This window comes from Grammomys surdaster, unplaced genomic scaffold (assembly GCF_004785775.1).
Source record: "Grammomys surdaster isolate TR1022 unplaced genomic scaffold, NIH_TR_1.0 124836, whole genome shotgun sequence".
In the NCBI taxonomy this organism is placed as follows: domain Eukaryota; kingdom Metazoa; phylum Chordata; class Mammalia; order Rodentia; family Muridae; genus Grammomys; species Grammomys surdaster.
Window position 1 is genome coordinate 274,985 of NW_021619779.1, and position 14,103 is coordinate 289,087.

The following is a 14,103-nucleotide window of genomic DNA, read 5'->3' on the forward strand; positions in this document are numbered from 1 at the left end:
TAATGCTCCAAAAAACGTGAATATTTATTAGCAAGTCGGTAATACTTTGGAACGGCTGGAAACGTAAGGGTGGTGTCGGTGTTTTAATGAACCTGTCTTGCAAAGATGGCTTCAAATATATTCACAGAAACGGATGAGATATCGCAGGTGCTGGTGGTCGGTGACCAGTCGTTGACGGGGGACACGTCTAAAAACTTACGAAGGGACATACCCCACTTTCAGCTTGCCCCAACTTCTTGCCCTCGGGCAACTCTACGAGCGTCTGAGTCTATTCTCCGCGGCGTCGCGCGCCTCAGTGACTCAGGGACTTGCGGCCCTTCAGCATGCGGCGGAGGATGACCTGCACGCCGGCAGGCGTGCTCAGCCGGCGGACCCAGCCGTGCTTGTGCTTGCGCTTGATGTTGCTCGGCTGATACTCGTTTCCGCGCGCGCGGCCCCGGACCTGCTGCAGGGAGAGGAGGGACCAGGCGTCCGGGAGCCCCATCCTGGACTGGAGATACCTGTGGAACCAGAGAAACCGTGAAATCTCAGAGAAGGTACGCTGTATGACTTTCTGAGCCGCCTTTGTAATGGGCAGGGCAACAAAACAGCTTGTTTACAAAAGGCGCTACATAAGTGCGCGTGGTAGTCTAGCGACTACTCTTGTTTCCAGTCTGGGAGAAGGGTATCCCTGAACACTTACCTGCCACTCAACAGAGCCACCGATCTGCAGGCCTGGCACCCAAAGCAACGGGCTAGGAAAGCCATGTCCAATGGCAGGTCACTGGGTCGATGCCGGTTCCTGCACGCTGTGCTCCGTGACAATGCCTTCTGGGAAATGTAGTTCCACCTGTTGCCGCGGGTCACTCCGGGAGCTGTAGTTCTACGTCAGCGCTTGACGAGAAGCTGGGGAAGTTTGTCCTGAGTGGCGCGTAGTTCTCTAAAATGACCATGAGAGGGCGATCGAGTTTAGACTCCTGCGAGTGTGTATGCCATTCTGTCCCCCTGATCGTCTAGAAGTTGTAGCTCTTCGCCCTGGCCACTGGTAGAGGGCGCCTCAGAGTGGTGGTGACGACTCTGGCAGCAATCCAGGGAACTGGCTGCTGGCCTTTTCAGCCACCGTCATTGAAGACAGGCAGCTGGCACGCAGCGGGCTGGCAGCTTCTCGGCGCCCGCAGCCAAGATTTCTGGCGCGCAGCCCGGATGTCCTTGAGTCCCAGCTCTCCGTAATCTGGAAAACTCGTGCGTTGTGAATTTACCCTGGTTGGTTTAATCCCTCAGGCTAGCCTGGAGGAAGTTTCTTCCCGCATCTCAGATCTGGACTCCTGTTCACATACCTTCCATGGCTCTCCACTACTCAAAGGAAGATGTCCAGACAGCCGTGCCAGCAGCCACAGGAAGCCGTGCACATCAGCATCTCTGAAGTTCATGGTCCTTATCCACCCTCTAAAACGGCTGGTTGTGCCTACAAATAATTGAGGCGACGTGTTGAGTACTTACTGTATGTAGAAGGGCTAGTGGCAATTGTCTGGGCTGCACCTTGAGCCCATGAGCGCCAGGGTGGGAGGGTCAACCTGGGGCTCAGTATTGGAGTAGCCGAGACCCCACTGCTGGGATGCAATTCCCATTCGCTAGCTCCGCAGCTCCGACACCTCTGACACAGCCTCTGGTTCAAATGCCAGCCTTGACGTTTTGTCTCTTTCCCGACCTGAACTTGTAGAGACTTGGGAGTCTGAAGAACGGGAAGGTCGAGAGAGAGAGGGCATTCTCGCCTTGCGGGAAGCGGAAGCTGGCTGAGGAGACCCCGTCCCAAACAAAGCACATCCCCCACACCCCCCAAACCACTCGCTGTCCCTCGACTGCAAGCCCTTCTCGACCCAGGCGCTAGCCCATCCCTCCCCCATTTCCCCCAAACTCTTCGTAGGGGCGGGGCTGCTGCTTGCAGAGCGCGCGCTGATCCTGGGAAGAGCAGCCTCTGGTTGGACAGTTATCTAGGCCAGTCGGCTCGCCGCGGCAATAGGGCGAGATGCCTGCCCATCGGCTCCAGGCCCCGCCTACGCCGGGTGGGACTTACAGGGCCGGTTTGCTGCGCGGCTGCGGGATGCCCCTGCGTTGACTGTCTGGGCCCGCGCCTGTCCGCGCTAATGCGGCCGACCCCGCACCACCATGTAAGCGGCACCTGCAGGTGGACGTTGGCTTCTCCGCCCGGGACCCCTGCGTCCTGCCTTGGGCCCCGGGCCCCTCGATGACCTCAGGTGAGCTGGATCTGTTCCCCGAGAGAGGAGTCACCAGGCTGCCAGGCCTCCACTGGGGGTGGGGAGGTGTGAGGGGTGGATAACCGCCAAGCTCAGCATTCGCACTGCTAGGATGCTGCGGAACCCCGGTGGCCTTGACCCCACCGCGGGGGTGACGGGCTCAAGGGAGAAACGGGTCGGGCTGGGAAACAGGACTGACGCTGTGCTTTAGAGAGGCCTCCACAGTCAGGGAGGGTTCCACAGCCCTAGTGATGAGGTGCACGGCCTGCTTTTCCCTCAAGTGCATCCAGGGCCACCACGGTCGGGGTATTTACTGACCATCACTCCAGCGGCACCCAGGCCGTGATGGAAAAATGAAGCTGGTCCCATCCCTATGCCTCAGACAATGGGGGTGCGCTGCGCCGGTATCCCCCTGGTGTTATGTAACCGCCTGTGGTTGTCATGGACACGGGGGGGGAGTGGCCAAGGGAACCGGATGGAGGCCCAGAGGCCCCCAGTCAGGTTCTGCCTTCGTCTTCCTGGCTGCCACTAGGGTTGTGTGGCCATCCCTTAGAACACAGGGTACCAGGATGCCAAGGGCAGCAGTCTCCCTCGGTTCTTGCTGCTGTGCGAGTCAGCTTTCTTCTGAACCTGGAGCTGGATACAACCTGAGTCCCAGTGGCCAACGTCTTTCCCCGGCCTCATCGGTCATTAGTCCGATTCACATTCACACCGATTCGCAGAGGCCTGAGCTGAGAACTTTGATATTTTAGAATAACAGCCAGGCTTTATGGTTTGTCATTTCACCACCCAGGAGCTTGGGCACAAGGTTGAGGCCAGCCTGGGCTACAGATGAAACCCCATGTGAAAGGTTGCCAGTGATGGGGGTTCACACGAGTCATTCCAGTACTGGCAGAGGCAGAGGCAGGAGAATTGCAAGGAGTACAATGAGACCAGTGTACAGCCCAGTACTACAGAGTGAGACCTTGTTTCAAAAACCAATAGTATCATGTTGATGCACTCCTGTCACCCCAACATTTGGGGGAGGTAGAGGCAGGAGGACTGTGGGAGTTTGAGGTTCTCCTTAGTCTTAGAAACACACCTGTATGCTCAACCTGCTACGACTCCAGAAGTGGACGACAGAGCAAGGACAGCACAAGGATTTCCAAGCCAGCCTGGGCTACATGCGCTTCTTTCTCAGAACCAAGCATTCAAACCAGCATGCATCCATGCTTGCACAAATCAGTGTGTGAAGAGATGCATGCATCCATGCTTGCACAAATCAGTGTGTGAAGAGATGCATGCATCCATGCTTGCACAAATCAGTGTGTGGAGAGATGCATGCATCCATGCTTGCACAAATCAGTGTGTGGAGAGATGCATGCATCCATGCTTGCATAAATCAGTGTGTGGAGAGATGCATGCATCCATGCTTGCACAAATCATTGTGAAGAGATGCAGACATGCTTGCTTGCATGCATGAGTGGGTGAATGCATACATAAAGGTACGGATTTGTGAATAAATGATAAACTCCAGCTGCTGGGGCAAGGATCTCCTCGCAATGGACTCTAGCTTTAATGTTTTCTCCTTCTGGAAGCCCCCCATGCTCTCTTCAGTACTATACCAAGGGACGCCCTGAGAACTTTTCCGGCATTGGGGTGTTGGGGAACCTGGAAGAGGTCTCCAGGTCCTGCTTACCCGATGCATGACCAGAGCCACTGACTCTGAGCTAGCCACTGTCCCTCTCTCCAGGACACACCATGCTGACCGGGGTGACAGATGGCTTCTTCTGTTGCCTCCTGGGGACTCCTCCTAACGCCGTGCGGCCGCTGGAGAGCGTTGAGTCCAGTGACGGCTACACGTTTGTGGAGGTCAAGCCAGGCCGGGTGCTGCGGGTGAAGCATGCAGGTCCCGCGCCTGTCCCCACGCCGCCACCACCTCCTCCTGAAGATGATCCAGGGGTCAAGACGGGCCTTGTGCGCTGCCAGCGCCGTATCACAGTGTACCGCAACGGGAGGCTGGTGGTGGAGAACCTGGGCCGAGCGCCTCGTGCTGACCTGCAAGGCCGCAGTGGCTCCGGGGACCCGCCTGCTGCACTCGAGGTAGAGTTGGCTGAGCCCGCAGGAGGCGACACCCGGGCCACCTCGGGCAGCGGGCGGCGCCGCCGTCCACGGCGTCCGAAGAGGACCATCCACATCGACTGCGAGCAGCGCATCACCAGCTGCAAGGGCGCGCAGGCTGATGTGGTGCTGTTCTTCATCCACGGAGTGGGTGGCTCGCTCGCCATCTGGAAGGAGCAGCTGGACTTCTTTGTGCGGCTCGGCTATGAGGTGGTGGCACCTGACCTGGCCGGCCACGGAGCCAGCTCTGCACCACAGGTTGCAGCTGCCTACACCTTTTATGCACTGGCAGAGGACATGCGGGCCATCTTCACACGCTATGCCAAGAAGCGCAACGTGCTCATCGGCCATTCTTACGGGTAAGATCCGAGTGGGCTGCTCGAAAACCATTCCCTTCCTCCTGGAGCTAGGTTGAGACAGGGCTCTGTGTAGTCCAGGCTAGCCTTAAAAATCATTATGGAGCTGAGGCTGACCTTGGACACCTGATCCTCTTGCCTTTACATCCCAAAGGTTAGAATAAAAGTCTTCTTCTATACCATCCCATGCAACTTCTTTCCTTGGAAAATGTGATTGGGCTGGGGTCATAGCTCGGAGTGGACCTGCCTAGAATCCCCAGTGAGGGGCTGGGGGCGTGGCTCAGAGGTGGAGCCTCTGCCTAGAATCCCCCAGTGAGGGGCTGGGGGCGTGGCTCAGGGGTGGAGCCTCTGCCTAGAACCCCCCAGTGAGGAGGCTGGGGGCGTGGCTCAGAAGTGTCCCCCAGTAAGAGGGCTAGAAGTAGCTTGACACTAGAGCTCTGAGCTAGCAAATAATGTTAGTCATTAGTGTCTGGTCAGGTGTGGAAGCAGGTGTGTCGTCACCATACTTAGGAGGCTGACGCTGGAAGATAGCTCAAAATGTAAGTAAGGTCAGCCTCGGCTATGAAGTCGTTTCCAACCCGGGGCTACACTTATAGCAAAATACTATGTTTAAAAATAAAAAGCAACCACAATAAAAACCAAACTACAAAGAGTCTGGGCATTGTACCCTAGAACTTCCAAGACCGAGACATGAGGATTGCTGTGAATTCAAGACTGGCCAGAGCTATAGGATGAGACTTGGTCTCAAAAATCAATAAGCAGCCGGGCAGTGGTGGCGCACGTCTTTAATCCCAGCACTTGGGAGGCAGAGGCAGGTGGATTTCTGAGTTCGAGGCCAGCCTGGTCTACAGAGTGAGTTCCAGGACAGCCAGCAGGGCTACACAGAGAAACCCTGTCTCAAAAAACAAACAAATAAACAAAAAAAATCAAGACGCAGCATTGAAAGGCAGGCATTGCAGCCCTCATCCCACACTTTGGAGGTGGAGACAGAATCAGATGTATGGTCGCTCTCAGCTACATAGCTCCCAAGGGAGTTTAACATACATGAGGATGCACCCCCCCCCCCCCCCGCACCCAAGCTGGGGACTAGTTCAGGTATGTACCTGATGTACCTGGCATGCACAAGGACTGGCTTCAATCCCTTGCATCTCAAAAAAAAATTAATTTAAAAATTAATTTTGTTTTTGTTTTTACTTTTAAGACAGATCTGTCTACATAGCCCTGGCTGTCCTGGAACTCACATGGTTGACCTTGAACTCACAGAGATCCACCTGCCTCTGCTTCCTGGATGATGAGATAAAAGGTGTGGCTCACCACACCCAGCCTAAAAAATAATTTTTAAAAGCTGGTCGTGGTGGGTTGTGCCTGTAATTTCAGCACATTGGAGCGTGCAACAGGGGCATTCATTGCTATGATCTCAAGACTGTCCTGGGCTATATAACACAGTCTGCCTGCAAAAATGTTTATTTTTTACAAACATGTAATAATCACCCAAACTATGGGTTACTGTGGAACAGCATTACATATTCGTGTGTGTGTGTGTGTGTGTGTGTGTGTGTGTGTGTGTGTGTGTATGGTGTGTGTGTGTGCATGGTGTGTGTGTGTGCATGGTGTGTGTGTGTGCATGGTGTATGTGTGTGCATGGTGTGTGTGTGTATGGTGTGTGTGTGTCTCTGTGTGTGTGGTGTTTGTGTGTGTGGTGTGTGTGTGTGACTGTGTGTGTGTCTGTGTGTGTGGTATGGCCTAATGGTCAGGCCCACTCCCCTTCCACCCCTTCTACCTGGAGCCTTCAAGCTATTAACCATGTGCTGTAAAGAGAGCAGGGCAAGCCCCTGACCCTGGAATTTCAAGGTCACCCTGGGCAGCAGAGCACTGAGACTTGGTGTCTTAACAAGAACAAAAATAAAAGCCACATGGGGTGGCACATGCCTGTAAATTCAGTGCTCCAGGGACTGGGGCAGGAGGATTGCCATGAAGTCCATTCCAACAAGGGCTATACAGTGAGTGAGACTGTTTCAGAAAGGGGGAGGGAGTAGGTAGTTCTCTGTGTAGTTGCCAGTGATTCCATCCTCCAAGGGGCTGTAGACGTGAGTGCCCTCCATCCCCATATATCTGCCTATGACGTCCTGTTTTCAGATGCTGGCCAGAAGCACTCCCACTGGAGAGCCCCTGAGGGGATTCTAGAATCCCGCTGCAGCCATAAGGGTGAATAGCACTCCCCTAGATACTGTTTGGGAAGGTGTGCCCACCGGGACTAAAGTCAGTGTCAGGAGGGTGCTGAGTGCAGGTTAGCATCACTCAAGGGAGCACATTCCCACTCGGGCGGGGAACCAGCAAAGTAACAAGACAGCCAAGGTCACTGTGTTAGTGGTCACAGCCATGCCAGATGTCATACAGAAGCATGCTTGGGAGGCAGGCACATTTCTGGGAGTTCTAGTCCAGCCTGGTCTACACAGCAATTTCCGAGCCAGTCAAAGATAAAGTGAGAAATCCTGTTTCTAACAAGAACTACCCCAAAACTTACAGGGGCTGCGTGCTGTAACCCTAGCACTCGGGGTGGACGTGAGCCCTGGCTATGTAGAGACTGTCATGGGCTTGCTAAGAGCTTGCCTCAAAACCAAAGGACCAGCCTGTAGCTCAGCAGATAGAGCGCATGCCCAGTGTGAAGAAAGCCACGGGCTCTGTCCTCAGCACTGCATACCTGGTCATGAAGGGGCACCCTCCGCCGTCAGTGTCCTGTGACTCAGATTCTCCCATCCCTGCCTCCAGTGTCTCCTTCTGTACGTTCCTGGCCCATGAGTACCCAGATCTTGTACATAAAGTGATCATGATCAACGGCGGAGGCCCCACGGCACTGGAGCCCAGCCTCTGCTCCATCTTCACCATGCCCACGTGTGTCCTGCACTGCCTGTCCCCTTGCCTGGCCTGGAGTTTCCTCAAGTAAGATCCCTGCCCCTCAGATCCGGGCGGGGGTAGGGGGATGACCGTGGTTACTGATCTGTAGGGGCTGGCTCTGGGGTGTGTCCCATAGTGGTCAGGCTCAAATGACGTCTTGGCATCCCAGGGCCGGCTTTGCCCGCCAAGGGGCCAAGGAGAAGCAGCTGCTGAAGGAGGGCAATGCGTTCAATGTGTCGTCCTTCGTGCTGCGGGCCATGATGAGCGGCCAGTATTGGCCTGAAGGTGACGAGGTCTACCATGCGGAGCTGACGGTCCCTGTCCTGCTGGTGCACGGCATGCACGACAAGTTTGTGCCAGTGGAAGAGGACCAACGCATGGCTGAGGTAAGGTCTGTGGACCTGGAACACCACCCCAAACACACTCCTTGTGCTCAGGGATCAGAGGTCCGGCCCGTGCCTGGGCGTGACTTCAGGGTGTGTGTGGTCCCAAGACTGGCATCCTGCCAGAATGGATTCTGAGTAGGCTCAGCCTGTGGGAAGCCTGGTTTTCCAGAAAGGTGCCAGTGGAGACAAGGCTGAGTGGGTGTCAACTTTCCAAATGGGTGTGTCTTTCTGACAGCTCTGGGTGGGCGGGGTTTTCGAGTGGCAGGCTTTGATGTGTGGCTTCCTTTGGTTAAGATATCTGATGGCTGTGGCTCCATGATTCTTAAGGCTGTTCAGGAATGGGGAAGGGATTGCAGGAGGATTCTCACCAAGGGCAGATCTGTCCTATAGGGGACACTTGGAGACATCTGGAAACATTTGTGGACAGGGGAGGAGGGCAGAGAGCTTCCCTGGTGTCCACTCGTGAGGTTGTCCAAGGAGGCTGCCCAGCACTCTACCACACATGCTCGCATAGCAACGAGCCAACCCCATGTGTCAGCAGAGCCAGGGTTGAGAAGTCCAACCCCGAGCATATTATGAGGTGCTTATAATAGGTGTTGTGTGAGTGAAGGATACCTGGAGAGGGTCCAGAAGGGTGACAGGCCATCCCTGGCATCCTCCTGGGTGGGGCTGAAGGGTAGACAGCAGGACGGCCTTCTCGGTGTGCCCGCAGATTCTGCTGCTGGCCTTTCTCAAGCTCATCGAGGAAGGCAGCCACATGGTGATGCTGGAGTGTCCTGAGACGGTCAACACGCTGTTACACGAGTTCCTGCTGTGGGAGCCAGAACCTGAGGCCGAGCCAAAGCTCGAGCCACAGCCCAAGCCGCAGCTGCTGCAGCCAGAGCCGGCTCCAGGGGAGGAGAAGTGACCAGCGGCCGGAACTCCTGGATCTTGAGTAGTAGAGGCTCCCTTAGACTGGGCATGGGCTGGCTGGGCGGGGCCTCATGCCGATGGGCGGGGCCTGGGTATGCCCCAGAGCGGACCGGGCACAGCCAGTGTTGGAGACTCAGTGCCCAGGGCAGCTTCTGTGCCCTTTCCACGCGTGACCGAAGGGTGTGACCTTGTACAGAGCCCCCTCCCTGCCTCCCCGAGTCCCCGAAGCTGCAGCGTGTGGGCTGCCACCCCACTTGGTCTTCCCCTCCGCTGTGCTCCATTCCGCACCGGGAAGCCCCAAGGGGAACCCTGGGGAGGGACTCCTATCCTGTCCTGGGAGACCTTACTGCGCCATCCCCATTGCTTGGGACTGGGAGCTAGCACCCAAGGAGGGAGGGGCCGGAGCCACAAATCCCTGCACATGGCAACTTGTAACTCAATTAAAAAAATAAATGACAATCCAAACTAGCCTCCAATTTGTGATCCTCCTGCCTCAGCATCTTGAGGGCTGAAATAATGGGCAAGTAGCACTGTCTGGCTCAATCTCAATCTCTCTCTGTCTCTGTCTCTCTCTGTCTCTCTCCCATCTCTCGCGCCCCCTTCTCCCTCTTGCCTCTCTTGCCTCTCCCCCTCTCCATGTTTGCTCTCCTGGGATGACCAGACCATATGAGACAGTGGAATGGTTTCCCCCCACCACCACCTCCAGACAAGGTTTCTCTATGTAGCCCTGGAACTTGCTCTGTAGACCAGGCTGGCCTCCAACTCAGAAATCTGCCTGCCTCTGCCTCCTGAGTGCTGGGGTAAAGGTGTGCGCCAGCACCAGTCCTGTCAGACAATGGAATGTTCTAGAGTAGCTTCTGCTTTCCCTGCTTGTTCTCCTCCCACCTCAGGGACCCCGTTCTCCCTGACAGCACCATCTATCACAGAGCTCCCCCTTGACCTGAGAGAGGGATGGCCTCAGTCATGAACACATGTGCACACCCACCACACATGCACCCTAACATCTAACACCAGAACCAAACAAGCCAGCATGCACCAGCCCCTCTGGAAACTCAGGCTTCTTGGTCACTTACTCAGCACACAGCCTTGGCTCTGGATGTCCGGAAGCTGTGGCTCTCCCTCCCCTCGGCCAGGAGGACAAGCAGGGTGCACTACAGCAGATGTGCCCACTATCATGGTGACCTCAGGCCCTTGGCACACAGTAGCCCTTTGTTGTGGATTTGGTCTAATGTTATTTATATTATGTTAATTGGGTCCCCAATATTATCAGAGAGTCCACATGTCCATATGTAAGACACCGAGGGTCCTTGACCCAAGTTGGCTTTTTTTGTTTTGTTTTTTTGTTTTTTTCGAGACAGGGTTTCTCTGAGTAGCCCTGGCTGTCCTGGAACTCACTCTGTAGACCAGGCTAGCCTTGAACTCTCGAACTCAGAAATCCGCCTGCCTCTGCCAAGTTGGCTTTGATTGGTAAATAAGGTTGCCAGCAGCAAATGGCTGGGTAGGGAGACAAAGGCAGTGCTTTTAGGATTCTTGGGTAAGGGATAGAGGAGGGGCTGCCATTCCAGGAAAGTAGTAAAGACCAGGCCTGAGAGGTACAGACGAGAATGTAACCATCATGTACGAGTCAGGGATCACGGCCCAGGAGGCTACAGGGCTGGGGCTGGGGTGGCCAGGATGAAATATAGATTTTTGTAAGTGATGAGTCAGGAATACTGGAGGAGAGCGTATTAGCCACATGGAGGTTAAGAAGTGGCTCAGCCATTGAGCTGTTGAAAGCATATTAAAAAAAATAAGGCGCTGTGTGTGTGTGTGTGTGTGTGTGTGTGTGTCCTGTGTCTTTCATTAGGAACCCAGAACACTGGGGCAGGTAGTGAGGAGCTTGCCAGCACCACCAGCAATTTGAGTGGAGATTGATTGGCCAACTACAACAGCCCCTTTTGCTTGATTCTGTGTTTCAGAACAGAGCAGATCTGAGCTCACAGGAGACTCCACTCACAAAAGGATATACCCCATTGGGGACTGTTCCCCACATACAGTTAAAACAATGAGGCAGGAGGGGGAAGCCTAGGGAGACTGAGGCAGCCTGGGAGGGAAGGCATGCAGGATCACAGCTCCTTTGGGACAGAGGGCCAAATGAGGGAAATAAACACTGTCCCCAGAGCCACAGAACCCACACACCAAGATATGATAGTCCATGAGGACAGCATCCCTATCCCTGAGCCATGCCCCTGCCTCGTTCTGAAGGTTTCTAGGCAGAGGCTCCACTCTGAGCCACGTCTCCTGCCCTCTTTTATCATGGTGCAGGTTCTCTATGAGTTAAATTTCTCTTGACTGGAACTGAATGAAGCTCTTCCTGGCTCAGTGTCCCCTGTGCTGGGATGGCAGATGTGTGCCATCACACACAGACAACTAGAGGTTGTTTTCAAGACAGGGTTTCTCTGTGTAGATCAAGCTGACCTCAAACTCAGAGATCTGCCTGCCTCTGCCACCTGAGTGCTGGGACTAAAACGGGAGCTTGAGTGCTCTGCCCAGGAGATAAAGTGTGTGTGTGTATGTGTGTGCGTGTGTGTGTGTGTGTGTGTGAGAGAGAGGGAGAGAGAGACAGAGAGAGACAGAGACAGAGAGACAGAGAGAGGAAGAGAGGGAGAGAGAAGAGAGACACACACAGAGACAGAGACAAAGACAGAGAGAGGAGAGAGACACAATCATACAGAGACATACACACAGAGAGAGGAGAGAGACATATACAGAGAAAGAGATATACACAGAGAGAAACAGACACAGAGACAGAGAGAGGAGAGAGACACAGAGACATACAGAGAGAGAAGACAGAAGAGAGAGACACACAGAGAAGCATACACAGAGAGGGGAGAGAGACACACACACACAGAGACATACACAGAGAGACAGAAGAGAGAGAGACAGAGTCAGAGAGAGAAGAGAGAGACACAGAGAAAGAGAGACATACATAGGAGAGAGACAGAGAGAGGAGAGAGACACACAGAGTAAGAGAAGAGAGAGACATACACAGAGAGAGGGGAGAGGGAGAGGGGGAGAGGGGGGAGGGAGAGGGAGAGAGGGACAGAGGGAGAGTGACAGAGGGAGAGGGACAGAAGGAGAGGGAGAAAGAGAGGGAGAGAGGGAAAGGGAGAGGGAGAGGGGGAGGGAGAGGGGGAAGGGGAGAGGGAGAGAGGGAGAGAGAGAGTGAGAGAGAGATTGAGAGCGCTCACTGGTGTCCAGGGCTCCTCAACCTCCATGCTGGAAGGCGCAGCTTGCTCTGTTGGGCACTGGTCTGGCTGAGGTTACAGGACTGAGTGAGAATATAGTGGAGTATGATTTGCAGGCATGAGCTGTGTTGTGGGTGGGGATTGGGTGTACACGGTCAGTTGGAGGAGTAGAAGTGAAAGCATGGGTGTCAATTTTTAAAAAAACTTTTAAAATTATTTTTTTATGTATATGAATACACTGTAGCTGTCTTCAGACACACCAGAAGAAGGCATCAAATCCCATTACAGGGGGCTGGTGAGATGGCTCAGTGGTTAAGAGCACTGACTGCTCTTCCAGAGGTCATGAGTTCAAATCCCAGCAACCACATGGTGGCTCACAACCATCTGCAATGAGATCTGATGCCCTCTTGTGGGGTGTCTGAAGACAGCTACAGTGTACTTATAATAAATAAATAAATAAAGTTTAAAAAAGAACTACAGGCCGGGCAGTGGTGGCGCACGCTTTAAAAAAAAAAAAAAAATCCCATTACAGATGGTTGTGAGCCACCATGTGGTTTCTGGGAATTGAACTCAGGACCTCTGGAAAAGCAGTCAGTGCCCTTATCTGCTGAGCCATCTTTTCAGCCCAGCAGTATTTTTCTAGTTAAACATTTCCATTCTGAAGGGAGGCTGGTAAAAGCTAAGTAAGTAGGCAACTAAAAAATCTCAGAAGGTCTCCGAGACTTACAGGATTCATGGAGCCCCTTCTTCCTTAAACTTACAAATTTAGTAAAGTCTGGAATCTTCAACTCATCAGGCTGCCTGGGCAGGAGTTCAGCTTCTGTGAGCTGTTAGCAGAAGTTGAATTTCCACAGTGCGGCTGCCTTCCATCATTTCTGCCATAGAAGCAGCCCATTGTCACCCACACTCCTATGAGTAACCCCTGTAAACTCACTAGTTCTGAGTTTTGTCCCTAATTTCTTGTCTGGGGTAAGATGATATTCATGCCTCCCAGGAAAAGCCACAACTGGCATCCGAATGGGAACCAACAAAAGGGCAAGAGGAGTCCCAGAGGAAGAGCTTTGCAGAGCCTGCAGGTGCTTGATACCTGCTCCTGGGGCAGAGAATGTGCAGGGGCAATGGGGCCACTTCATCCTGGTCACGTGGATGACGCCTTCAGTGCTATGGTGCTGGTGCGTGCATCCTGTGATGAGGGCTGAGAGTGTAACGTCCCCAGAGGGGACCCCAATGCACCTTTCTCTTCGTGGTTGTTAGTGTAGTACCTTCTAGAGGTTTTGTTGTTGTTCTTGTTGTTTGTTTTTTTTTCGAGACAGGGTTTCTCTGTGTAGCCCTGGCTGTCCTGGAACTCACTCTGTAGACCAGGCTGGCCTCGAACTCAGAAATCCACCTGCCTCTGCCTCCCAAGTGCTGGGATTAAAGGCATGCACCATCACTGCCCGGCTAGTGTAGTACCTCCTAGGTGAGGGGTCTGCCATGTGAACATGTGGACACCCTGAAGATAGCTGGGAGCTGGGAGTCCATCATGGCCCTGAGAGTAGCACAAATGGACTGAGGTTGTTGTTTGATTGCTCCAGCAGCCGTGTGACCTCTGTCATGATTGCTGAGAGATGAGGTTTAAAAAAAAAAAAAGTCTGTACCCTCTCTCCTTCTAAAGTTCCAACAGCAAACCCAAGTCCAACTCCACCCCAGTTTGCCCCTGAGAACCAATCGGGTTTATTGAGCACTGGTGAGGGGTCATACGCTGGAGCCTGAATGACATCATTGCAAAGATTTGCCCAGCCGGGCGGTAGTGGCACACACCTTTAATCCCAGCACTTGGGAGGCAGAGGCAGGCGGATTTCTGAGTTCGAGAGTTCGAGGCTAGCCTGGTCTCCAGAGTGAGTTCCAGGACAGCCAAGGCTACACAGAGAAACCCTGTCTCGAAAAAAAAAAAAAAAAAAAAAGACTTGCCCAGCATGCAGCTGCCCCGTAGTTTCAGAGATTCCACCAGCCA

At 53.8% G+C, this 14,103-nt stretch overlaps 2 protein-coding genes across 3 annotated transcripts; one reads left to right on the forward strand and one right to left on the reverse strand.

Moving 5' to 3' along the window:
• Positions 1–1,771, reverse strand: Mrpl34 (mitochondrial ribosomal protein L34). Of its 2 annotated transcripts, none has more exons than XM_028784820.1 (3): positions 1,554–1,771; positions 683–1,444; positions 1–500 (listed from the first exon to the last, which is right to left on the reverse strand). In XM_028784820.1, the coding sequence occupies exons 2-3, from the start codon at positions 745–747 to the stop codon at positions 293–295; spliced, it is 273 nt and encodes a 90-aa protein (XP_028640653.1). In that variant the 5' UTR covers positions 748–1,444; positions 1,554–1,771; the 3' UTR covers positions 1–292. The 2 variants fall into 2 exon arrangements, with proteins under 2 accessions (XP_028640653.1, XP_028640654.1); XM_028784821.1 differs by having other exon boundaries at positions 683–919; positions 1,317–1,771.
• A 264-nt stretch (positions 1,772–2,035) lies between these two features.
• Abhd8 (abhydrolase domain containing 8) lies at positions 2,036–9,359 on the forward strand. Its single transcript, XM_028784800.1, has 5 exons — positions 2,036–2,234; positions 3,967–4,693; positions 7,460–7,630; positions 7,755–7,971; positions 8,684–9,359. Exons 1-5 carry the CDS (start codon positions 2,225–2,227, stop codon positions 8,876–8,878), a joined length of 1,320 nt encoding a protein of 439 aa, XP_028640633.1. The 5' UTR covers positions 2,036–2,224; the 3' UTR covers positions 8,879–9,359.
• Positions 9,360–14,103: the final 4,744 nt, after the last annotated feature.

Bases quoted from the DNA above. Each gene is read 5' to 3' on its own strand.
- Abhd8 (XM_028784800.1), top strand. The intron at 7,631-7,754 runs GTAAGATCCCTG...TTGGCATCCCAG, and splicing joins CTGGCCTGGAGTTTCCTCAA to GGCCGGCTTTGCCCGCCAAG. The intron at 7,972-8,683 runs GTAAGGTCTGTG...GTGTGCCCGCAG, and splicing joins AGGACCAACGCATGGCTGAG to ATTCTGCTGCTGGCCTTTCT.
- Mrpl34 (XM_028784820.1), bottom strand. From the start codon at position 747: ATGGCTTTCCTAGCCCGTTGCTTTGGGTGCCAGGCCTGCAGATCGGTG. The intron at 501-682 runs GTAAGTGTTCAG...CTGGTTCCACAG, and splicing joins GTGGCTCTGTTGAGTGGCAG to GTATCTCCAGTCCAGGATGG.